Source organism: Myxine glutinosa, unplaced genomic scaffold (assembly GCF_964187855.1).
Source record: "Myxine glutinosa unplaced genomic scaffold, kmMyxGlut1.1 SCAFFOLD_847, whole genome shotgun sequence".
NCBI lineage: Eukaryota > Metazoa > Chordata > Myxini > Myxiniformes > Myxinidae > Myxine > Myxine glutinosa.
The window spans coordinates 114,133-139,489 of NW_027616942.1; the positions used below are offsets into that span (position 1 = coordinate 114,133).

Sequence of the window (25,357 nt, forward strand, 5' to 3'; positions counted from 1 at the left end):
GGGACACATGGACCAACTGCCCAATTCTGGATGATTTACATCGACTTTATCCACGACTTCCACCTTCTGGAGCGAGCAATTCGAACAAACGACGTGGACCTGTTCACTCATGCACTAACACCAATCATACACTTGTTCTTCGCCACAAACCATGTCAATTACTCACGGTGGCTCACGAAGTTTCAGTTGGACTTGGTAAACATGGACAGTACTCACCCAGGACTTCGTTCTATCTTGGAAAACGGTGTCTTTACGGTTAAAAGGACTGACAAGGCATTCAGTAGATGCCCAGTAGATCTTACACTGGAACAGACAGTAAATGCCGATTCTGCATCCAGACGGACTGGTATATCATCCATGACAAACAACTTCAGTGCACGTCTTCACTGGATGTTAACCAAGTCCACCAGAGCAGCAATTATATCAAGGGCATTAGCAATGACCGGACTATCTCAAACGGAAGACATCACAGCTGAACTCCGCCCAGCCCGCATCAGAAGGGACACAAGCGATTTGCATAAGGTTGTAAACCAGATAAAAGACTCATGCAATCCATTTAAGTACACTGAAATATCGGATAGGCTGTACAACATCAGCACTGGTAAGGCAGCGACAGATTCCATCAAGACATGTTTGCTGACCATCCGGGAGAAAGGACAAGCCAGATACAACGAATTTGTTGATGCCTGCATTGAAGATCTAAATCGGTTTGAATGGCCAATCAAAAGGGAGAAGCTCAGAACCTTCACGGAAAATGGCACAGTAAATAAGCGTAACAGAGACAAACGTGTTGCATCACTTGTGTGCACTCGTGACCTTATGGGACGCCTGGTTGTCATTGCTTGTCAGAGAAAACTTGATTTGAAACATATCTTTTCATATCCACTGACACCGGTTCCACTGTCCATGTGCAGCACAGATGGTTGTATGGTCAAGACGGAAAAGAGTGGCCTTCTGGAGCTGTTAGAGAGCAAAGTTCCCTCTGTCACACCAAGCTCAGTTGATGCCTATGTGGTTGATGGTATGTTCCTGCTACATGTTCTTCCACCCCACATTCCAGGAACGTATGGAGCCTTGGCAGCCGGCATTTTAAGACAGGTCACCGCTCTCTCCCGTGGAAGAGTGCATCTCATCTTTGACGCATATCCAGTCCTATCAATAAAAGACTGTGAAAGAGCAAGAAGAGGTCTGGATGACACAGACAAGAAAGAATACGCCATATCTGGACCTGAACAGCACCGCCCGAGAAATATCTTGGATTGTCTAAAGTCAAGATCATTCAAAGAGCAGCTACCAAAATTCCTGGCAATGGAATGGGAGGCCCAGCAATATGCAGACATAATTCAAGGACGACTTGTGTATCTCTCGTATCTTGGAGCATGCTACCTTTTCTACGTGAAAGATGGGAAAGTCATGAAGGAAGAAGTAGAGACCTTGAAAACCAATCATGAAGAAGCTGACACCTTGATCTGCACTCATGTTAGTCACATTGACAAGGAAAATGCGAAGAACATAGCAGTCAGGGCATCAGATACAGATGTCGCCGTCATTCTGCTGTATCACTGCAGGAAGTTCAAAGCACATATTTGGATGGATGTTGGGACATCGGGAAGGAATGACAGGCGATTCATAGACATCACTGCAATTAGCAAAGTCTTGGAAACCCCACTCTGTCAAGCACTAGCTGGCTTCCATGCATTTACGGGATCAGATTACACATCTGCCTTCTTCAAAAAAGGAAAGAAACGTCCCTTCAAAATTCTTGAGGGTTATAAGGATGCTCAAGACGCATTTGCAGAGATGGCAACGGACAACTTGGGATTGGATTCAGTGGAAGTAATCATGTCTTTCACTGCAAGAATGTATGGAGCCAAGCCAATTCAAGCACTTTCACTCAATGCACACCGCTATAAAGTGTTTCAGAAGACATATGCACCAAAGGCCACACAGCGAAGAATCCTCTTGAGAACCTTCGGGGCATCGATGCAACCATGATACCACCGTGTGAAGCCGAGGTCTCCCAGCAAATCAAGCGTGCATCATTTGTTGCCAAAATGTGGGCGGATGCCAACAAAAAGATGATATGTCAACAGCCAACTGCAGAAAATGGCTGGGAGGTTCAAGGGCAAGCCTACGACGTCATATGGTTTGATGGACCACAGATACCTGGATCTCTTGTTCCTGATGAAGGAGAAACTGAAACTGATGCCGAGGATAATGACAACTTTGAACCCTGCTCTTCTGATGAGGACATTTTGCAATCCGATGAAGATGACGAACAGTAACTCTTAATTTCAAATCTCAGATACAATGTATGTTACACTTACAGGAGGACAAGGCATTGCAAACAGTTTCCAATACGTTTTCTAACATTCTAAACACTAGGAATTCGTCGAAGGATGCATTCAGTGTTTGGTTCTTGTGCAGGAGTGTTTTGTGCTCGAGTTTTAGGCCTACTTAATTATCCAGGTGTTATCGATGTACAGTGTACAGTAGTTGCCATTTAACTTTCCAATCAGATTGAGAGGGTTAAATGCCCTGTTCTTAAGTGACCTCCGCACCACAATTTTTTTTCTTAACTTGTTGTTTATTGATGAGGGGGCCATTCTCTATACATTTTGAATCTGGTTTCAGTTTTGTAGCTTACATGTCAAATAAAACTAGTTCAAAGGTCATTCAGTCAAAATTGGCATTTTTGACCTGTTCTTAAGTGACCTCCCAAGCACAAATTTTATTCTTAAGGTGGTGCTCGTTGATTTGGGGACCGTACTCTACATTTTCCATGTGGTTTCAGTTTTGTAGCTTACATGTCAAATAACAGTGTAAATAGCCATGGGGGCCAAATAGGTACATTTTTAAATGTTTTCGCTGATTGAAATCAAAGGAAGTGGTAAGATTGGAAAAATTTCTGCTTCTCATGTATCTCACTTCAGGCTCCACTGATATAGGTTTCATTGACAACGCCATGTGTGTATCATGTGGCATGTTGTAATCAAACAGTAATTAAGAGCTGGAAACCCCTATTCCGTGACCTTTGACCTCTTCTTAAGTGACCTTACCACCACATATTCTGTTCTTAAGTTGTTGTTTATTGATGAGGGGACCATTCTCTACATGTTGTATGTGATTTCAGTTTTGTAGCTTATATGTCAAATAAAGGCCTAATTAGCACTAATTAATGTTGTTCTTAAGTGACCTCCCCACCAGAAATTTTCTTCTTAAGTTGCAGATTTGTAGTCAGTGGAGATCACCCTACCACTTGGCATATGAGTTGGTCTTGTAGTCTCTATGTCAAATAAAACCAATCTGGGAGGTACTTTGAGTGGCGCCCCCTACCCCACCCACCGCTAGCTGCACTTAAGAATTGGCTTTCTGGGGTCAGGTAAGCTACCTGTACCACACCAGCATGACAAAGCTTTTGTAGTTTCCATGTCAAATAAAATCCACCTAGCTCTCGGACCATAAGCTATTACAGTGGCGCTTACCGTTGAGAGAGAATTGGTTGAATTGTTCTCAACAAAACCTTCAACCATTCCTTCCAATTTGCATTGGTGTTCTTCAGCAGCACAACACCAATTGTGGGATTTACTCCACTTTCGTTTATAATCTGCAAAACAATAAAAACAAATATTTTTGCAAATGTTAATTTGAAACATATTTCTGACAGTTACTGAAGAAAATAAAATTCGCTGCTCCTGCATTCATTTGTACATCCAATCAATCATGATATCAATGTATTCATGCTCATCTTGGAGCTCCAAGAAAGGGCCTTGTTCTCTTGCAAGTTTAATAAAGAGCTTCAATTATAGTTAGATTAATGATCAAATGAGGGGAGAAAAGATTAATGTGTAAGAAACTTGAGAGGAATTGCAGATGAATGGTCATCATCAAGAACATTGTTCGGTTCCACCACATGGCCGAGAAGAAGGCCAGCCTTGAGAGGAAGATATGAGAAAATGAGAACCTCGCTCGGTGGAGCACACACTTCTGCCAGGCTGAACAATGCTTTCTTGCTTTCTTGTTTTCTTGTTTGTCCGGGCGATATCTCAGCCATCTTTTGAGCTAGGAAGCTGAAATTTCGGCACAATAGTGAGCAAGTACTTTGTCAAAAAGGTAATTTTTTGTTTTTTGATTAATTAATTAATTGATGAGTTATTTAATTATTAGCGATTAATTAAGTATATATTTATTTCCTTTCTCTTCTGGCCATTATCTCAGGCACCTTTTGAGTTAGAAAGATGATATTTGGACATGCCAATGACAAAGTGATTTGGCTGTAAAATATATTTTTGATTTCTTGATTAATCAATTAATCAATTGATTGATTAATTATTTAATTATTCGATTAATGACTGAAATGTTTTTGTTTTTTAAAGTTACAGATTCTGATGAAATGGTGGTGGTTCACGTGTTCTATTAGCGAATTGATTAATTATTTCATTTTTTTATGATTATTATTTATTTATTTTCATTATTAATTATTTATTTATTTTATTTCTCCTCTAGGCAATATCTCAGGCACCTTTTGAGCTAGGGAGCTGATATTTGGACATGACAATGACCAAGTGATTTGGCTGTAAATCGTATTTTTGATTTATTGATTGAACACTTAATCGATTCATTATTTATTGATTAATCAATTATTTTTATTTTTATTTTTTATTAATGCCTTATTTAATTATATTTCCAAAAGATACATCTTCGATGAAGCACTAGTGGTTTAGTTATGCTATTAGCCAATTGATTAAGAAAATACTTTATGATAATCTTTTCTTGATTTTAATTATGCAATTAATCAATCAATTATTGTGCACCTCTCCCTCCAAATACAGTCTCTATGAGCTGCACTGCGGTATTGCCGGGCGCCGGAGGCGCCCCGGCAATGCCGCGCTGGAGGATATTTAATTATTTGGCATGGGGGCGGTGTACTTTGAATGTATCTGTACTTGTTTTCTATTTTATCACTCATGTTACTTGGTTACAGTTATTATTTTATAGAAACCAATATTTAAGATGTAATTTGATTAAGAGTGAATGCTAAGAGCAGCATAGATCATATGGAAGGTGGTGGTTAGTATGGAGCCTGTGACCACTTGGCTGCATCACTTTATGGGGGTGCGGCTGTGCCGCTGATGCAATGCCCCCCATTACCAGTAAGGTGGTACTCATTTTGCCAACCTAGGAAAGATGACAGGCTGAGTAAACTCACCTGGTGTTAATTCAACGGCCCGAAAGTGGCTCAAACTCATGACCCGAAGGTGTCAAGGCAGCACCTTAACCGATAAGCGAACACAAGGCTTAGCGAACGGATAAAGAGCATTTGTTCTTTTGTAAGAGTCTTACCTTTCGTCACACCCTCTTGAATATGAAGAGCTGTCTCCAACATCTCGAACTGAAGTGCAGGAGGGACCGGAATGTGCTAGCAGGCAAATAAGAGAATTATCTGTGAGCCATGGAACAGGAGACAAGTGCATCTCATACATTGTTCAATTTTTCATGACTTACCCCTGCTAACACCTCAAACTCTTTTCGTATTTGTGCTGTAGTTTTGCCTGCAAACTGCAATGAGACAAATAGTTTTATGTTACTGTTGTTATCAACTGTAGTTTTTACATACAGAGGTCGACACTTGCTGAAAAGCTGGAGGAAAGAGGGTGAAAGGTCTCTCCATTGCCAGAGCATACAAAGAGATGAGATAGACATGGACCGAACATCAGAAGTGGTGAGGGAGAGTTTCAGATAAACAAAGCAATGGATATAGCATACCAGTCATATCAACATTTGTAGCTACAAAGGGGACAGTTTGAGGGACTGAAGGGCCATCATTTTCGATTTCACAGACATTTTCAAGGTGGAATGGTCGTGAGGGCACTGGACTGGCACGGCATGACTGGCATCTAAAAGATTGTGGGCTCAAATAAGGCTAAAAGGGGTCGTAATCATTGTTTGCACAGCCATGGAAGACCAGATTTCGAGGAGTTTTCCAGGATGAAAATGTTATTTGCCAGACATTTAATACAAACGTTATTACGTAACAAGTGACATTAGCACAAACAAACCACAATCCGATGAGATAGGGCCTCGAAACTTCCCGCACGCGTGAAAGCATAATCCCGCCAAGGTTCAGAGTACGCCTCAGAGTTTAAGCTCGTTTCAGCCATTCGTCCTGTTGGGATATTAACCCCATGGATGCGAAAGTAATGATCGGCCGTAACAAAATTAGCATTTGCCCAGCGGGTACCAAAGGTTGCTCGGCCGTCTAAATTTCCATCCAGGAATAAAATTAAGTGGTACACTGCTGGAGGGAAGGTACGTTCCCTGATTGAAACAGTCACATGGTACAGGTAAGCGGAGTTAGACGATGGACCCTGCTCTGAGCTGTCTTTCGTTATCTTTACCTTAGTTCTCATAGTTATCTATCTTCACTTTACCTTAGTTATCCATGCCTGGTGTTTGTGTCCTTTATGACATCCTTCAAAACATTAATCCTGTTTGGAAGGATTTTCAATTTTGCTTGATTGTCAAACGGGCAGACGGAGGAAAAAAAACTTATCTCCTTCCTCTCTGCGCATGATTTTTTTTTTTTTTTTTGGATACAGAATCGAGGCTCGTGCAAGAGCGAACATTTATCACAAAAAGACAAACTGACACATAAAACATAAGATAAATGGAGCGGGAGACAAGATGGGGAGAAAAAGGGAAGCACACAAGTTCAACTTTTGAGAGCAGGGACATCGGGAGATATGTGGGAGGGAGAGGGCTTGGGGGGAGGAGGCGTGGGAAGGGGGACGGGGTGGGAGAAGTATAAAACACAAGGACACCAAGGACTTCCAGGAAAGAAGTTGGTATTTCAAAAAAGTGGATTTTGGGGTGAAATTAGCGGGGGTAGAAAAGATCAAAGTTTTGGATGGGGGAAGATAAGAGATGGTGGTGATCAGCTGTTTTAAAGACCTGGAGGGTGGAGTGGGATTGAAGAGAGTGAGGGAGTTTGTTCCAGAGGTGGGAGAAAAGAGGAATGAAGGAGTGAAGGTGAGCAGAGAGTCTTGATTTTGGCAATATAACCATAGGAGGGTTGGAGGCAGATCTTCTGCGACTTGCAGGAATATTTAGGGGACAGAGCCCAGAGAGAGCTGGGTGAGCAAGGCCGGAGAGAAGTCGGTAGAAGACGGAAAGAACACCAACCTGCCTGCGGTGAGTGAGTGAAAGGCCCTCACAATCAGCTTCATCGTGGGAGATTCCAATGATTCTGAACGCTTTGGTTTCAACAGCGTGAAGACGAGCTAGGTGTGAGCTAGGTCTGGGCACTAGCCCAGAGGGGAGAGCAGTACTCCATTGAGCTGCGGATGAAAGCCTTGTATGTGGTGAGGAGCTCAGGTGTGCCAAGGAAGGACTTCGCACGACGGAGGATGCCCAGTCAGCGACTGGCTTTGGAGGCCAGCTTGGAAATGTGGTTTTCCCAGGAAAGATCATGGCAGATAGTGAGACCCAAAAGCTTGAGTGACAGAACTTCTTGGAGAGGATTATTCAGAAAGTAGATGGGAGGGTTGTCCAGTCGGTCTTTTCGGAGAGACATCGTAAGAGTGTGAGATTTGTCAGGATTGAAAGACATGTTCCACTTGTTTGCCCAGTCTGTGATTTTGTCCAGGTCTGCAGAGAGTGAGGAGGCTGCAGACTGCCGATCTGAGGGATGAGGAATGGAGCGACAGAGAGTAGAGTCATCAGCAAAGAGATAGAGAGGATTTTCAAGAGAGTGAGAGAGATCATTGATGGAGACCAGAAAAAGCAGAGGACCCAGAACACTGCCTTGGGGAACTCTAGCCTGAACAGGAAGAGGAGATGAGAGAAACCCATTCAGGGCCACGCGTTGACTACGACGAGAGCCGAAGTCCACCAGCCATGCGTGAAGATTTCCATGGATACCAAAGGAGGAGGGTTTGGTGAGCAGAGCGGGGTGCCAGACCATATCGAAGGCACGTGATATGTCGAGGGAGACGGCTCTAATTTCCTGTTTGGCATTGAGGACCTCCATCAATTGTTGAGACAGCAGAAGCAGCATGTCCAGAGTAGAGTGACCTGGTCTGAAACCAAATTGATGATCAGAGATCAAGCCATTGGAGAAGAGGAAAGATTTCATATCCGAAGCAAAGATGGATTCCATGACTTTGCTGATAATTGGGAGAAGGCTGATTGTCTGTAGTTGCAAGGATCTGTTTTTGCACATTTTTTGTGTAAAGCTGTGATGTTGGCTGATTTCCAAGCAGATGGCAGATGACCTTGAGCAAAAGAGAGGGTGAAGAGAACAGAGAGAGGGAGTGAAAGAGCGGAAGAACAGGATTTGAGGACCCGTGGGCTGATGCCGTCAGGTCCAGTTGCAGAATCAGAGTCGAGGGTTGACAGAAACTTCTCCACCTTGTCAGGAGGAGCAGTCCAGGAGCAGCTGGGTATGACTGGGTACGGTGGGTACAGAGAGGGATGGGTTTGGGACACACGATTTAGAGGCAAACACAGAGTTGAGGCATTCAGGTTTTTCACGTGTGGAGTCAGCTGTGTAGCCGTTTGAGGTAAGGGAGGGGATGGAGGGGGAACAAACACCAGAAACAGATTTGACCAGACGCCACCAGGATTTGGAAGAGGGAGACAGATAAGAGAGTTCGGTCTTGAGAATGGAGAGATATTGTTTCCTGGCTCTCCTGAGGGTGGACACACACTTGTTTCGGGCTTTGTGAAAGGAAATGAGATTTCCTTCCGTTGGATTTGCTTTCCAGGAGACGAAGGCAAGTTGTTTCTGGGCAACTGCCTCACCACAAGATTCCATGTGCCATGGATGGGAGGAAGGGTATGACAACTGAAGACGAGATGGGATAAATCTGTGCATGAGAGAGAGCAATTTACTTTGGAAGAATTCCCAGGATGAGTTGATGTCAGAGGCGGTAGAGATGGGAGACCAGTCCAGATGATTGATGGCTGCTTGAAGACCGTGCCAGTTGGCCTGAGTGAAATGCCAGACTCGTCGACGCTGAGGAGGCTCTCTGAGAATGGTCAGAGAGATGTCCACTTTAAAAAGCACATGATCAGATGAGCCGATTGGAGCAGAAGAAGAGCAGCAGACATTTTCAGGGAAGTTAGTCATAACCAAGTCCAGAAGACAAGATGCTCCGTTGACTGAGATCCGGGTCGGGAAATTAACAGATTGTGTCAGTCCCAGTGAGTCGCAGAAGTCCTTTGCTGAGGAGCCATGGCTGGTGAGAGAGGTACCCACACCCAGCCAACTGGCATGGTGACAATTGAAATCACCACATATGAGGAAGAGAGAGTTGGGATGAGTCGATATAAGTTGGTCCATATTATCAGACAGTGAGATGTAGATGGAGTCATCACTGTTTGGTGGACGGTACAACACACATATGAACAAGAGGTGGGAGCGAAGGTGAAGCCGTAGCCAGAGGTATTCCTGGGGGTGAGGTGGAGAGAGTGCAGTGCAGGGCGAGTGAGAAAGAGAGTTGTTGATAAAGATAGCAACCCCACCTCCAGGACGAGGCTCAGGTCTATCATACCAGAGGAGGGAGTAACCTGGGAGAGATACTAAGGAATCAGAGACATCATGAAGGAGGAAAGTTTCTGTTTAGTAGATCACGTCTGGTTTTTCAGAAGCAACCTGTATGGAGAGATCAGTTAGGTTTGAACGAAGGCCCTGGATGTTTGAGGTCCATAACGTTAATGAAGAGGAAGGGGGAGCATCGGATACAGAGCAGGGGGGGGGGAGGGGTAGGGTAAGATGTGGAAGAGGAGGAAGAGGTAGGGAGAGCTGTTGAAGGTGTGTCAGAGATTTCAGAATAGCTCGGAGAAAGGGAAGGATGGGATGGACAAAAGGTTTGATGGTGATTGGGTGAGGCACAATGAGGTGTTATTTGAGGGGAAGAGCGAGGCAGAAGGTTGGGGGAGATGGAGGTGAGAGTTGGAAGGGGGAAGAAGCGGGGAGGATGCTTTGAGGAGGAGGAGGAGTGAGAGGGGGGAAATGGAGAAGAAATGAGGGTGGGGAGATTTGAAGGGGAGGGGTGAGGTGGGAGTTTCTGAGGGAAGGGACAAGGGGAGGGATTTGAAAAGGATAGGAGATGGGGGAGATTTGGAGGGGAGGGTGAGGGGGGAGTCTAGGAGGGGAGGGGCGAGGGGGAGTCGAGGAGGGGAGGGGTGTGGGGGGAGTTTAGGAGGGAAGGGGCAACAGGGGAGATTTGAAAGGGATGGGTGATGGGGAGGATTTGGAGGGGAGGGGCAAGGGGGAAGATTTGAAAGGTATGGGTAATGGGGAAGATTTGGAGGGGAGGGGTGATGGGGAGTTTTGGAGGGGAGGGGTGATGGGGAAGATTTGGAGGGGAGGGGTGAGATTGGATTTTGGAAAGTGTACGATTAATGGGAAACGAACATTTATTGCAAAATGAGTTTCTTGTGACCTTCAAGTTAAAAATACGTTTGAGGATGCTGGAGGGCGGGGGGGGGGGGGGGGGTGGAGTGCAGGAGAGTTTAGGGAATGTATGAAAGAGGCACTGTAAGAGATGGAATTTTTTTTGGGGATGAATAGATTTGGTGAGCAAGTCGAATGCACCCTTTTGAAGAAGAAGAAGAAAAAGGTGTTCTAATATATGACAGAATACAGTACTTCAGGAGAAAGTTTAAACATTTTAAAGTTTAACAGTGAAAAATATCTGGGGAAATGGGGGAGAAACACGTGGTCGAAGAACGAACGAACGAATAAGAACAACGAATAAATGAATAAGAACAACAAATAAGAACAGAGAAGGAAATGTTTTTTGTTTTTGTTTTTTGAGTTGAGATTTTAAACAAGAAAGTATGGGGTGAAAAGACTAGGAAAAACAGAGAACGAAAGTTATTGGAGCACAAATGACGGACCGCTGAGAGAAAAACAAAGGCTCAAGGTCGGACATGGTACAAGGCCTCAAAAGACACGACACGAATTTACACGTTTTTCTATACAGGTATGAAAGATTTACACCGAGAATTTTCCTGGAGACCCACTGTAGGTACACACACCATAAAATAAATACAGTTTGGACGAAAATACAAATGGGAACAATTACTTAACTTTTACAGTGTTGACAGCGTGGACAGCTGTGATAAAACGTGACCTTGCCGGCAAGACAGGAAGCGGAAGTCCAGTTCGCGTCTCTTCCTCAACAGATACATTTGTCACTTGGGGTTCAGCATTATCTTCCTCAACAAATACATTTGTCACTTGGGGTTCAGCATTCTCTTCATCAGCAGATACATTTGTCACTTGGGGTTCAGCATCCTCTTCCTCAACAGATTCATTTATCACCTTTGGCTCAGCATTCCTGCAGAAAATAAAGATTTTGTAAAGCTGTCGTTAAATAAATGTCACAAATAAGAAACAATGTGAGAATAAAAATGCAGTCAGGCAGGTGAAAATCAGACGGCATCAGGAATTTGTGTTTTCTACATTCAGACAGCAAACAACACCACTACACTGTGCTACCCTTCCAAGCGTCTTCAAACACAGTTGACAATGAAGCCAAAAAATGTCACGTGGTAAAGATGGGGTGAAGATCACCAAAGAGTTTTTTTAACCGCACTTGATCAAGAAATGATGATCAAGAGAAATGGGAGGCACCTGAGATACATTTCGAGTGTCAGAGCAAAGGGTCTGAATACTTATGTCAATGTGATATTTCAGTTTTTTCTTTTTAATAAATTTGCAGAACTTTCTAAAATCCTGTTTTCTCTTTGTCATAATGGGGTATTGAGTGCAGATTGATGAGGGAAAAATGAATTTAAACGATTTCAGCATAAGGCTGCAACAAAATGTGAAAAAAGTGACGGGGTCTGAATACTTTCTGAATTCACTGTAACTAATTAGTCACCGAGAAAGTAAAGTGAAAGTTAGCCGCAGGGACTCTGCCAGATTTTAATCACCATAGATGGCGGAGTTGTCCACGACTTGTCGGCTTCAGCGTCTTACGTTAGGAAGCATTCCGAGAGAAGCCACCCCTTACCAGGAGATGTACCCATAACAGATGTTTGTTCATCCACTGGTGATGTTTCTGCCCCTCCTCCACAATGTTGTCATCTCCAAACATTCCAACACCACTCCAACACTACCTCAACACCCAACACCTTCTCCGTGATAAGTACATTAACTGATTAATTTAATTAATGTGGTGTTCATTGAGAGCAGGCATTATGGGAGAAATGGCCTCCTCAAAGTTCCTTGGATTGGTTGACAGTATTGGTGGTATTATTCTGAAATAATCTATATATATAAAACACAGTTTGTGTGTGTGTGTGTGTAATGTTACCGATAGACTCCTAAACGGAGAGGCTTACGTGCTTGATATTTGGCATAGACATGGCCATTGAGCCTGGGACGAACATGGCCGAACTCAAAATATTTGACGATCCATATTTTTTATTCATATTTACCTCAGCGCATTTCAGCGCACAGAATCAACGGAATCAGAGCAGGTGAGCAGGTGAATGAATGAATGAATGAATTTCCTTAAAGGAATAACATTTATATTGCGAGCATGGGTCATGTCAGGTCATTCCAAAGGGATATTTTCTCTTACTTACCCATCAGGTGCAATGTCACCACCACACTTGTTCTTCTTATCATGTGTGGTAAACTTTTGCCTAGGTTGAAAAAGATTGAAAAGTCAGTTTCTTCTACATTTGATACGGTAAATATATCCGAAAACAGGTTTAAAAAGTCAAGAGGAGGAAAATAAGATTATTTACTTCAGACGCTTCCAACAACTGATTTTCTTCGTCTTGGATGATGAAGGCTTCTTCATGTTTGGTTCCCTGCAAAATAACCGAACTCATCATCCACAACTGAGTACAAATGTGCTAAACCGGATATTATATACATTTAAAGCGCGGCGTTACGCGCGCTGCTTGTGAGCAAGGAGGAAGCGGACAAGCGGTAACATATAAACGTCTTTATTATAAGAGCACACTGTAACACTGAACTGCTCCGGGCTGGGCGCCCGGTGTATATCATGAGGCCACGCCTACCCCTCGGGCGTGGCCACTGCCCACTTGGTGCGTGGAATGATGTCACCACGCCAGTGGGCTTTTGTGTCCGCCACACGCGCCCCCCCAGAATTCCCGCGCACCTGGAGGGCCAGTTTGCGGGGCAGACGAATGACCCGGCCGAAGCGCCCCCTGGCGATCGGCGGCGTCCGGGGTGCAGGGATGCCAGGTGGGATGCCCCTGGCTGCCCCTGGGATGGGTGCAGGACCGGGGGGCGGCGTGGCGGCGGGGCTGGGCGGTGCCGGGGGTCCGCCCGCAGGAGGGCGGCCCCGACGTGGGGGTCGGGCCACTGGCGGTGGATGGTCCACATCGAGGTGGGCCGGCTTGAGGCGGTCTACCGAAACGCGGTCAGGAGTACCGCCGATGTCCAGGGTGAAGTGCTTCGCCCCGGTCTCCATCACGCGGAAAGGCCCGTCGTACGGGGGCCGCAGTGGTGTCCGATGGGCATCGTGGCGGACGAAGACGTACTCCGCCGTGCGAAGCTCCGGGGCGACGTGCGTCGGTGGGTGCCCGTGGCATGCCGTTGGCACCGGGGCGAACCTCTGGGCGGTCTCTTGCAGAGCGGAGCGCTGCTGTGCCGCGGACCATGGTGCCGTGGAGTCGGGGAGGAACTCGCCCGGCACCCGCAGCGGTTGCCCGAAGACCAACTCCGCCGCGGATGCGCGCAGGTCCTCCTTGGGCGCCGTCCGGAGGCCCAGCAGGACCCAGGGGAGCCTGTCGACCCAGCCGCCGTCGCGGAGGGTGGCCCGGAGCTCAGCCTTCAATGAGCGGTGAAATCGCTCACACAGGCCGTTAGCCTGGGGGTGGTAGGCCGTGGTTCGGTGCAGCCGGACCCCGAGCCCCTGCGCAACCGCCCCCCAGAGCTCCGAGGTGAACTGGGGGCCGCGGTCGGATGAGATGTCTGAGGGGGCGCCGAACCGGGCGACCCAGGTGGCGATGAAAGCCTGCGCGACATCGGCCGCCGTTGTCGACGCCAAGGGCACGGCCTCCGGCCACCGGGTGGTGCGGTCCACCATGGTGAGGACGTAGGTGAAACCCCGCGAGGGGGGCAGAGGTCCCACCAGGTCCACGTGGACGTGGTCAAACCGGCGTTCCGGCACCGTGAACGAGGCCAACGGGGCCTGGGTGTGCCGGTGCACCTTGGCGCGCTGGCATGCGAGGCACGTCCTGGCCCAGCCGCGGACGGCCTTCCGGAGGCCATGCCAGACGAACTTGTCGGCGATCAGCCTTTGGGAGGCCCTCGCGCCCGGGTGGGACAGGCCGTGGATGGCGTCAAACACCTGGCGCTGCCAGCCCGCGGGCACGATGGGGCGAGGACGCCCGAGGGAGACGTCGCACAAGAGGGCCGCGCCCGCGCCGTCGAACGGCACCTCGGTGACGCGGAGGCCCGTGACGGCGGTCCGCAAGGCCTGGACGTCGGGGTCAGCGGCCTGGTCCGCTGCCATCCGGGCATAGTCGATGCCGAGGTGGACTGCGTGGGCGACGGCCCGGGAAAGGCAATCCGCCACCGGGTTGTCCTTCCCCGCGACGTGCTGGATGTCCGTCGTGTACTCGGACACGGCCGAGAGGTGACGCTGCTGCCGGGCCGACCACGGCTCGGTGACCTTGCCCATCGCGAAGATCAGCGGCTTGTGGTCGACGAAGGCAGTGAACGCACGGCCCTCGAGCAGATGGCGGAAGTGCCTGACCGCCAAGTGAAGTCCGAGCAACTCGCGGTCGAAGGTACTGTAACGGCGTTCGGGCGGGCGAAGCTGCCGGATAAAGAACGCCAGCGGTTGCCAAGCTCCACGCACCTATTGCTCGTGCACCGCGCCCACCGCGTAGTCCGAGGCATTGGTGGTGAGGGCGATCGGTGCATCGGGCGCCGGGTGCGCGAGCATGGTGGCGTTAGCCAAGGCGAGCTTCGCGCCCGTGAACGCCGTGTCCATCTGCTCGGTCCAGGTAACGTCGCCTTTGCCCGGCTTACCTCGGAGAGCTTCGTGCAGGGGGCGCAAGAGCTGGGCGATACGGGGCAGGAACCGATGGTAAAAGTTCACCATGCCCAGGAACTCCTGCAGCCCTCTGATCGTGCGGGGGCGCGGAAACCCCTTCACCGCCTCCACCTTGGCCGGCAGGGGGACGGCTCCGTGCCTGGTGACACGGTGCCCCAGAAAATCGATTGTGGCGGCGCCGAACCGGCACTTTGCGGGGTTCACAATCAGGCCATGCTGGCCCAGGCGTTCGAAGAGCATGCGGAGGTGGCGTAGGTGCTCTTCGCGGGACGCGCTGGCGACGAGGATATCGTCCAGGTAGACGTAGACAAAATCCAAGTCGCGCAGGACGCTGTCCATCAGTCGCTGGAACGCCTGAGCCGCATTCTTCAGACCAAAGGGCATGCGCAGGAACTCGAAGAGTCCGAATGGCGTGATGACCGCCGTCTTCGGGACGTCCTCCGGCCTGACGGGGACCTGATGGTAGCCGCGTATGAGGTCCACCTTCGAGAAGAAGGACCTGCCCGCCAAACGGGCGGAAAAGTCCTGAATGTGGGGGACGGGGTAGCGGTCGGGAGTCGTGGCGTCATTGAGACGGCGATAGTCCCCGCACGGTCGCCATCCCCCGCCGGGCTTCGGCACGATGTGCAGCGGCGACACCCAAGCGCTCTCTGAGCGCCGAACGATGCCGAGTCACTCCAGGGTAGTGAACACCGCTTTTGCCACCGCCAGCTTCGTCGGCTCGAGGCGGCGTGCCCGGGCGTAGACCGGTGGCCCGACGGTGGGGATGTGATGGGCCACCCCGTGCTTGACGGCCCCCGCCGAGAAGGTGGGCCGCGTGAGGGCCGGGAAGCCGGCGAGGAGGCGGGTGAATGCGTCCGCTGCCGAAAGCGTACAGACCAACGTGGCCGGAACCGAATCGTTCGGCAAGCCGCTTGGCAAGCCGCTAGTTGAGCTGGGCAACGCACAAGCGAGCGAGCTGAACGTCTCGGCCTGGACAAGCCGTCTGCGCTTGATGTCGACCAGGAGCCCATTAGCGCACAGGAAGTCCGCGCCAAGCAGTGCCATGGGCACGTCGGCGGTGACAAACGTCCATCGGAAAACCTGCCCTCCAAACCGCAGAGAGAGGCAGCGTTTTCCGTACGTACGGATGGGCGTCCCGTTCGCGGCAAGCAGCGCGGGGCCCCCACCCGCGGCGTGCTTGTCTGACGTGCCGGCGGGAATGACACTCACCTGCGCTCCCGTGTCGCACAGGTAACGGCGCCCGGAGAAGGTGTCCGTTATGAACAGCAGGCTGCTCGAACGGCCGGCGCTCATCGCCACTATTGAGCGCCGGCCCAGGCGTTTCCCGACCCGTTGAAGGAGCACGGCGGATGACACCGCCGAGCTTCGTGGCCGAACTTGGCGTGGAACCAGCACCAGGTGGTGGAGCTGGAGGAGCGCGGCTGGCTCCGCCAGGCCGGTGGAGTTGGCGGGTTTCCCCGCGGTGGCGGTTTTCGCCGCGGCGGTGGGCGGGGCGTGGCGGCGTTCACGAGGTGCGTATCAGCATGCTGCGTATGCTGTAGAAGCTGATGCTGTGGAACATGCTGCTGAACATCAGCCTCGAGGGCCGTGACGGCCACGCCGACGCTCGCCCGCGTGTCCGAAGCGGCGAAGTACCTGTCCGCCTCGGCTGCCAATGCTCGGGGTTCCGTTAGCTCGGTCCCAGCCAACGCGAGGCGAACCTGCGCTGGAAGTTGGCGCCGGAAAAGCGCCCGGAATAGCGAACCGGGGGCTTCGTCACCCAACAGTGACAGCATATGGTCCATTCGGACCGACGGGCGCGTGTCGCCGAGCTCGGGGAGATCCAGGAGGCGGTCGGCCCGTGCGTCGTCTGTGAGGCCGAACGTGGCTAGGAGTAGTCGCTTGAGTGCCTCGTACTTGTGGCCGTCCGGTGGGTGGCGAAGGACGGACACAACTCGAGCGGCCGTGCCGGGCCCGAGGGAGGCGACGACATGGCAGTAGCGCATGTCGTCGTTGGTGAGGCGCCGAAGCTGAAATTGGGCTTCGGCTTGAACGAACCAGGCTTCGGCCTGGGCCTCCCAAAATTCGGGAAGTTTAATCGCCATTGCCTTGTCGTTGGCCATTGCAATGGCGTCGTGTTCGGAAGGATCGCTATGGCAGATCCAACGTCGAGGGTCACCAGTAAAGCGCGGCGTTACGCGCGCTGCTTGTGAGCAAGGAGGAAGCGGACAAGCGGTAACATATAAACGTCTTTATTGTAAGAGCACACTGTAACACTGAACTGCTCCGGGCTGGGCGCCCGGTGTATATCATGAGGCCACGCCTACCCCTCGGGCGTGGCCACCGCCCACTTGGTGCGTGGAATGATGTCACCACGCCAGTGGGCTTTTCTGTCCGCCACACATTCTCCATTTCAAAAACTGACAAAATAATTTCCCTTCCAGTAAACATCACGTTAGATAAAACAATGTTGGCAACGGTGTTTAAAAGAAAACAAAAAAACCCCATCTCGTCGTCGGTGACGACTCGTCGGCTTCAGGGTCTTACGTCAGGAAGCAGTCCGAGAGAGGCCACCTGTTACCAGGCGATGTACCCTTAACAGATGTTTGTTCATTCCCTGGTGACGTTTCTGCCCCTCCTCCACAATGTCATCTCCATACACTCCAACACCACCCCAACACTACCTCAAAACCCAACACCTTCTCAGTCATAAGTACATGAACTGATTAATTTGATTAATGTGGTGTTCATCGAGAGCAGGCATTATGGGAGAAATGGTCCCCTCAAAGTTCCTTGTATTGGTTGACAGTATTGGTCGTATTATTCTGATATAATATTGTGCAAAGAAGTCGTTGGGTCCTTTGTTATGGATCAAATATTTGCAAACGAAGATTCATATTTTGATATGTCGGGTTGAAGTAGTACGTATTCCGTGATTCACATCCTTCTCATCAGATCAGGTACCTCCTGACGCTTGTCATTTGCACTTCAGGAGCATCCCTCTGCCAGGTACGTTTTGTATCCCACAGATAGGCCCGATCTGGATTCCGACCTGAACCAAAATCTAATCGGCTTTTTTGTCACCGAACCAACTCATCCCCCAAGTTTAGTCACAACTCGTCCATAACTTTTTTTAATATCATGTTATACATCGCTTTTCACCCAATCTATCAATGGTGAAGAATCACTTAAAAATTAAATAATTTTCATATCCAAATCCACATTCAGATCTTCACCAAAATCAAATCGATTCGTCCTTGTCACACACACAACCGGTCCATCAAGTTTTGTCCAAATCCGTCCATCACATTTTGAGATATTGTTCAATGTATCAGTTTTAGCCCCATCACTCAATGGTGAAGAATTACTTCAAAAATTATATGATCTGGATCTGGATTCGAATCTTCACCAAAATTGAATCGATTCTTCCTCGTCACACACACAAACCGCCCACAAAGTTTAGTCCAAATCCGTCCATAACTTAACGTAACAAAAAAATTCTAGTAGCCGGATCCGAATCCGGATCTTCACCAAAATCTAATCGTTTTGTCCTTGTCACATACGCGACATCTCTGCCAAATTTCGTCCGAATCTGTCCACAACTATTTGAGATATCTTGTTCACAAACAAACGGACAGACAAACAGACAGGGGTGAAAACATAACCTCCATCCACCTTTGGTGGCGGAGGTAACAACTCAGTGGAATCCCTCAGCCCTGAAACTTCCAAACAATGGCACAGAAAATATTTAAAGAGCAAAATGTGATGGAGATACGACAGGAATGAATGAATGAATGAATGAATGAATTTCCTTAAAGGAATAACATTTATATTGCGAGCATGGGTCATGTCAGGTCATTCCAAAGGGATATTTTCTCTTACTTACCCATCAGGTGCAATGTCACCACCACACTTGTTCTTCTTATCATGTGTGGTAAACTTTTGCCTAGGTTGAAAAAGATTGAAAAGTCAGTTTCTTCTACATTTGATACGGTAAATATATCCGAAAACAGGTTTAAAAAGTCAAGAGGAGGAAAATAAGATTATTTACTTCAGACGCTTCCAACAACTGATTTTCTTTGTCTTGGATGGTAAAGACTTGTTCATCTTTGGTTCCCTGCAAAAGAACAGAACTCTTGAATCGACAAATGAGTGCAAATGTGCTAAATTATAGATATATATATATACAGACTTGGCATTTAATATGGAATTTTTTTTTTGTGGGGGTGAACTTACTTTTCAAGTTGACTTCGAACCAAAAGTTCATTGGAATTATGTTGAAATATTCTAGATTTTGTTGATGTGACCTTTAAAAGAAACAAAAACCACATTTGACATTTCGGATCAAATAAAATGATCCTTGAAAGTGATGTAAACTGATATCGAACTCAATTCATGGACAGTACTGTGTTAAACTTCTGTACGTTTTCCAGAAGTATCTCTTTATTTTGCACATTAGCCAAATTTTTTTTCAACAAAAACAAAAGCTAAATTATGACTGGGATTACGGACAGTAAAATTACAGTTCAGTACTTCGTGTAACCCCCACGAGCATTCAGGAGAGCACGTACACGTCGAGGCATGCTGTTCACGAGATTTGCCAAGGTTTGGACAGGAATCGCTTGCCATGCAGTGACAATAGTCTGCTGCAATTCACACACAGAGGCAGGCTGCTGGTCCAAGTTGTTGATTTGACGCGTTAATTCTGCCCACAAGTTCTCTATCGGATTCATATCCGGGGACATGGCAGGCCACTCCATATGCTCTACACCACGGTCAGCAAGAAAGTGTTGGATCATGCGAGCATGATGAAGCCGTGCATTGTCATCTTGGAAGACAAAGTTTCCTCGAAAGGCTGCACGAGCAAATGGAAGCAATGTTTCTTCCAGAATGACCCTGTACTTGAACTGGTTCAGGTTTCCATTCAGAACAACCAAGTCAGTTTTGCCCCCTGCATGAAAAGCAGCCCAAACGGTCACCCCACCACCTCCAGCTTGGACTTTTGGCACCATACAATCTTCGTTGTGGGCTTCATGCACTTGTCTGCGCACTCGGGCACGGCCATCTGGACGATAGACCAGAAATCTAGACTCGTCACTGAAGGTCACGTGATTCCAGTGTCCTGGCTGCCATTGACGGTGCTCTCTGGCCCGCTGCAATCGGCGCTGGCTGTGTTGTCTGGTCAGGCGTGGCTTTCCCAGGGGATGCCTGGCACGATAGCCTGCTTGAACCAGTCGTTGGTTGACTAGCCTTCTGGATACAGGCACATTTGTCAGTTGCTGCCACTCAGCCCTAAGCCGATTAGCTGACTTGGTACGGCCATTGCAGACTAACCGTTGCAGCTGGCGATCATCTCTCCTTGTGGTTCTGCATGGACGTCCTGGCCTCGGTATTGGAGTAGGGACACCCCTCTGAGCATTTCGTTTCAGGATCTTTGACACCTGACCTTGAGTGATGCCATACTGCCGAGCAATAGCACGCTGTGCCAGAATTTCGTAAAGCCACCACTCCATGCCAAACAGCATTGTCAAGTTGACGGACCATCTCCAGAGGAAGCGGCAATAACTTTTGTAGACGTGCAGCAGTTGTTTTCCACCAATACAGAACGCAACAACCCTTATATACCCGATTGTGAAGCCAATCGTCAAATGCACCTGTCCTTACATTTTGTCACACCACCTGTGATATAATCCTGTTATTGACAAAGACATCACCGAAGGGTAAAATAAACTCACCAGATTGATATACTGAATTCAGAAAGTAAACCCAAGTCAAGAAAAAAAAAATATTCCATATTAAATGCCAAGTCTGTATGTATGTATATATATATATATATATATATATATATATATATATATATATATATATATATATATATATATATATATATATATATATATATATATATATTGTTACAGATCGCGGTTTAAGATGTTAGTTACCGAGCGGTTTGGTATTGCCGCGACCTAACAGGATCCCCGACTCACCCGATTCCACCCAAACGTTGGCCGGGTCGCACCACAGCTAGTCAATAGGGAAAAGACAAAGGCGACGAATGCAAAGAGGAAAAAGAAGGCAAAGAAAGGTTTGGAAATACGACTGAATTTATTTACTATTTACACACATAAGCAAAAAGGAGCAATCAAGTTTATTTACAACACATAAGACGCAGGTCACACAGTGCAAATACTAGCTTATCTACAGACTTAACTTATTCCCAGGACAGAACAAACAAAACAAACTCACGTATACAAGAAGGGTGGAAAGGCAGGAGGTGGATGGATGGAGGGAGAGGGAGGTCCAAGGGGGTCCCGCAGCACAACCGGCGCGTTTAGCAGCCGCCGTTCAGGCCCCACGCTGCTGTTTTGGCTGCTGTGGACGTCGCGTGCTTTGCCAGGCCTCGTCGGACGCGTCTGGTCCAAACCCTCCACTCGTTCTTGGTCCACTCACTCTTTACCACCGACTCCTCACCGCAACCAACGCAACCAACTGACCACCACCACCGACTCCTCACCGCAACCAACGCAACCAACTGACCACCGACTCCACTGACTGACTCCTCACGACTCTCTTGGCGACCAACTCAAAGTGCATCTCTCCTCTGTAAAAACGCATCTCTCTCTGGACACGCCCTGCCTTGGGTTATATAGGCCCCCGCCCCTCAACCTTTTCGAACCTCCCCGATCGCTCTTCCTCCGCCCTCTCTAGCCAAACCCCTGGCTCATGGTTGGTCGAGTGGGGCTGGCTCACTCCTCCCCTCTATGACGAGGTGGAGACACGCCTTTCTTCCCCGACTCGAGCCTCGTGGTCAATGGCGGTTATTGGAGGGGAGGTAATATGGGCAATCGAGGCTCGGCAATGACGAGAGGGGATGTAATATGAAATGGAGATTTTGGGGATGGGAAGGAAAGGGGATCTATTCTCTTTCACTGGTGCAATGGAGTATTTCAATTAATGGAAGACACAGCCTTACGCTAATACACATAATAAGGATATAACTGTCAAAAAAAAGATATATCGTGTCCTGCATGTATGTTTTATGGACTAACTACGGGAACGCTCTTTGACCTTTTATACAACCACAACGGAGGGAGGAGGGGTGATATTTTACAACAACCTTTTACAACAACATTTTACCACAACAATAAAATAAAAAAACATTCTCATATCCACAACAATATATATATATATATATATATATATATATATATATATATATATATATATATGTATATACAGTGAAACCTTGACTTACGAGTTTAATTCGTTCTGTGACCGAGCTCGTAACTCAATTTGCTCGTTTCTCAAATTAAATTTCCCCATTAAAATGCATTGAAATGCTATTAATCCGTTCCAGCCCCCAAAAAACCACACCAATTTTTTTTGTTACGTGTTTTTAAATAAGAAAAATGTACTTTATAAATAACAAATAATGTATAAACAAGCACGACCTCGTATATACTGTACATAATAAGCGGCGTTACGCGCGCTGCTTGTAAACAAGGAGGAAGCGGACAACGCGGTAATTTGTAAGAGTCTTTATTCAAGAGTTCACTGTAACACTGGCGCGCTCCGGGCTGCGCGCCCGGTGTATATCCTGAGGCCACGCCTACCCCTCGGCGTGGCCCCCGCCCACTTGGTGCGTGGAATGATGTCACCACGCCAGTGAGCTTCCGTGTCCGCCACAATGTAAATAAATAAACTGGTTTTATTAAGTGTATTTACCTTGAAGATCAGACGAAGATGCTGGCGGAGGTGGAGGAGATAACTTTTGCCTTTTTCGCCACACTTTCCTCGCTTTCACTTGCAGGGCGTTTCAATAAAAACCTGTCCAACGAGGTTTGTTTCTTCCTCCCTTTCAAAATGTTTCGATCGTACTGCTACGATCGTACTGCCTCGCCAAGTCGACAACACGCACACCTCGCTCATGTTTTTCGACGATTGCGTGTTTTATATCCAAGCACATCATCCTCTTCTTCTTCTCAGTACTGCCCTTGGCACTCAATTTCTTAAGACCCATGGTTAAAACTAAGAAATTTTCCAAAATAACCAACATGCGAAAACAAAGCAGCAGTGATATACGGCAGAGATGCTTGCACGGCAAGATAACCACGTGACCGGAACCCACCTGGTGGCGGGTGGCGTCAGCTCCAAAATAACCAACATGCGAAAACAAAGCAGCAGTGATATACGGCAGAGATGCTTGCACGGCAAGATAACCACGTGACCTGAACCCACCTGGTGGCGGGTGGCGTCAGCTCCAAAATAACCAAAATGCGAAAACAAAGCAGCAGCGATATACGGCAGAGATGCTTGCACGGCAAGATAACCACGTGACCGGAACCCACCTGGTGGCGGGTGGCGTCAGCTCCAAAATAACCAACATGTGAAAACAAAGCAGCAGCGATATACGGCAGAGATGCTTGCACGGCAAGATAACCACGTGACCGGAACCCACCTGGTGGCGGGTGGCGTCAGCTCCAAAATAACCAAAATGCGAAAACAAAACAGCAGCGATATACGGCAGAGATGCTTGCACGGCAAGATAACCACGTGACCGGAACCCACCTGGTGGCGGGTGGCGTAAGCTCGTAACTCAGATCTCGGCTCGCATCTCAAAGCAATAAACCGCCCGAGCGACGGCTCGTATCTCGGAAAACTCGTAAGTTGGTGCACTCGTAAGTCAAGGTTTCACTGTATATATAATGTTGAGGAATATATATAAAAAGTACTTACCAGTACTTTTTCCACATGCGAAATTTGCATTTATGTTTATTTAAATTATACAATGGACCACAAAATGTAAATGTTTCATGATATTTGTTGTATTATATCACCTTTATCTATCAATATTGTTGAAATGAGGATCAAATAGCTGTATGTTGAAATATGTTGAAAAAGTCAAAACTTTACATGGGGTGTACTTACTTTTTCACGTGACTGACTTGCAGGGCGGTCTCGCGAGAAAGGTCTCGCGAGAAAGGTCTCGCGAGATCTCGGAGACGGTGGGAGGGATTTTCGAAGCTCCACACGGTCTCCACGTTTTTCGAAGTTAAGTCTGTTCACAATTGTATTTTGTCGAATCTGTATTTATCTTTCGGTGTGTGAAGTTATTGTGTGCAACTTTGGTTGTTTCTCGGTGTTTATCTTTCATAAATTGATCGTCTGTTTGCCGTGTCGTGTCTTGAGGCCTTGTACAGTGTGCACTGTACAACCTTGAGGCTTTGTTTTTCTCTCAGCGGTCCGTCGTTTGTGATCCAATAACTTTCGTTCTCTGTATTCCCAGTCTTTTCACCCATAGCCTACTTCCTTGTGTAAATCTCAACTCAAAAAAAAAAAAAAAAAAAAAAAAAATATTTCCTTCTCTGTTCTCATTCGTTTATTCATTCTTATTCGTTCGTTCGTTCTTCGACCACGTGTTTCTCCCCCATTTCCCCAGATAGTTTTCACTCATTAACCTTCAATGTTTACACTTTCCCCTCAAGTTATGTATTCCATCATATTTTATAACACCTTTTTCTTCTTCTTCTTTAAAAGGCTGCTTTCGACTTGCTCACCAAATCAATTCATCCCAAAAAATATATCCATCTCCTATAGTGCCTTTTTTCTACATTCCCTAAACTCTCCTGCACTCCATCCTCCATCCAGCGTCCTTAAACGTATTTTTAACTCGAAGGTCACAAGAAACTCATTTTGCAATAAATGTTCGTTTCCCATAAATCGTACACTTTCAAAAATCCAATCTCACCCCTCCCCTCCAAATCTTCCCCATAACCCCTCCCCTCCAAATCTTCCCCATCACCCCTCCCCTCCAAATCTTCCCCATCACCCATCCCTTTCAAATCTCCCCCCTTGCCCCCTCCCTCCTAAACTACCCCTCACCCCTCCCCGCCAAGACGCCCCCTCGCCCCTCCCCTCCTAGACTCCTGCCTCACCCCTCCCCTCCAAATCTCCCCCATATCCCATCCCTTTCAAATCCCTCCCCTTGTCCCTTCCCTCCCAAACTTCCCCCTCACCCCTCCCCTTCAAATCTCCCCACCCTCATTGCTTCTCAATTTCCCCCCTCTCACTCCCCCTCCTCAAAGCGTCCTCCCCGCTTCTTCCCCCTTCAAACTCTCACCTCCATCTCCCCCAACCTTCTGCCTCGCTCTTCCCCCTCCTCAAATAACACCTCATTGTGGCTCACCCAATCACCATCAAACCTTTTGTCCGCCCCATCCTTCCCTTTCTCCGAGCTATTCTGAAATCTCTGACACACCTTCAACAGCTCTCCCTATCTCTTCCACATCTTACCCTACCCCTCCTCCCCCCTGTCCTGT

The 25,357-nt window shown here is 47.9% G+C and overlaps 1 protein-coding gene across 1 annotated transcript in view; it reads right to left on the reverse strand.

Moving 5' to 3' along the window:
* Positions 1-19,584, reverse strand: part of LOC137425957 (uncharacterized) — a 104,972-nt gene extending 85,388 nt beyond the window's left edge. Inside the window, exons 1-8 of the mRNA XM_078768996.1 lie at positions 19,090-19,584; positions 18,925-18,984; positions 12,769-12,834; positions 12,604-12,663; positions 11,099-11,348; positions 5,506-5,559; positions 5,344-5,419; positions 3,486-3,607 (exon numbers count right to left, since the gene is read on the reverse strand). Coding sequence (XP_078625122.1) covers positions 3,486-3,607; positions 5,344-5,419; positions 5,506-5,559; positions 11,099-11,348; positions 12,604-12,663; positions 12,769-12,834; positions 18,925-18,984; positions 19,090-19,145 — 744 coding nt within the window. The 5' untranslated portion in view covers positions 19,146-19,584. The remainder of the gene's footprint in view (positions 1-3,485; positions 3,608-5,343; positions 5,420-5,505; positions 5,560-11,098; positions 11,349-12,603; positions 12,664-12,768; positions 12,835-18,924; positions 18,985-19,089) is intronic.
* Positions 19,585-25,357: the final 5,773 nt, after the last annotated feature.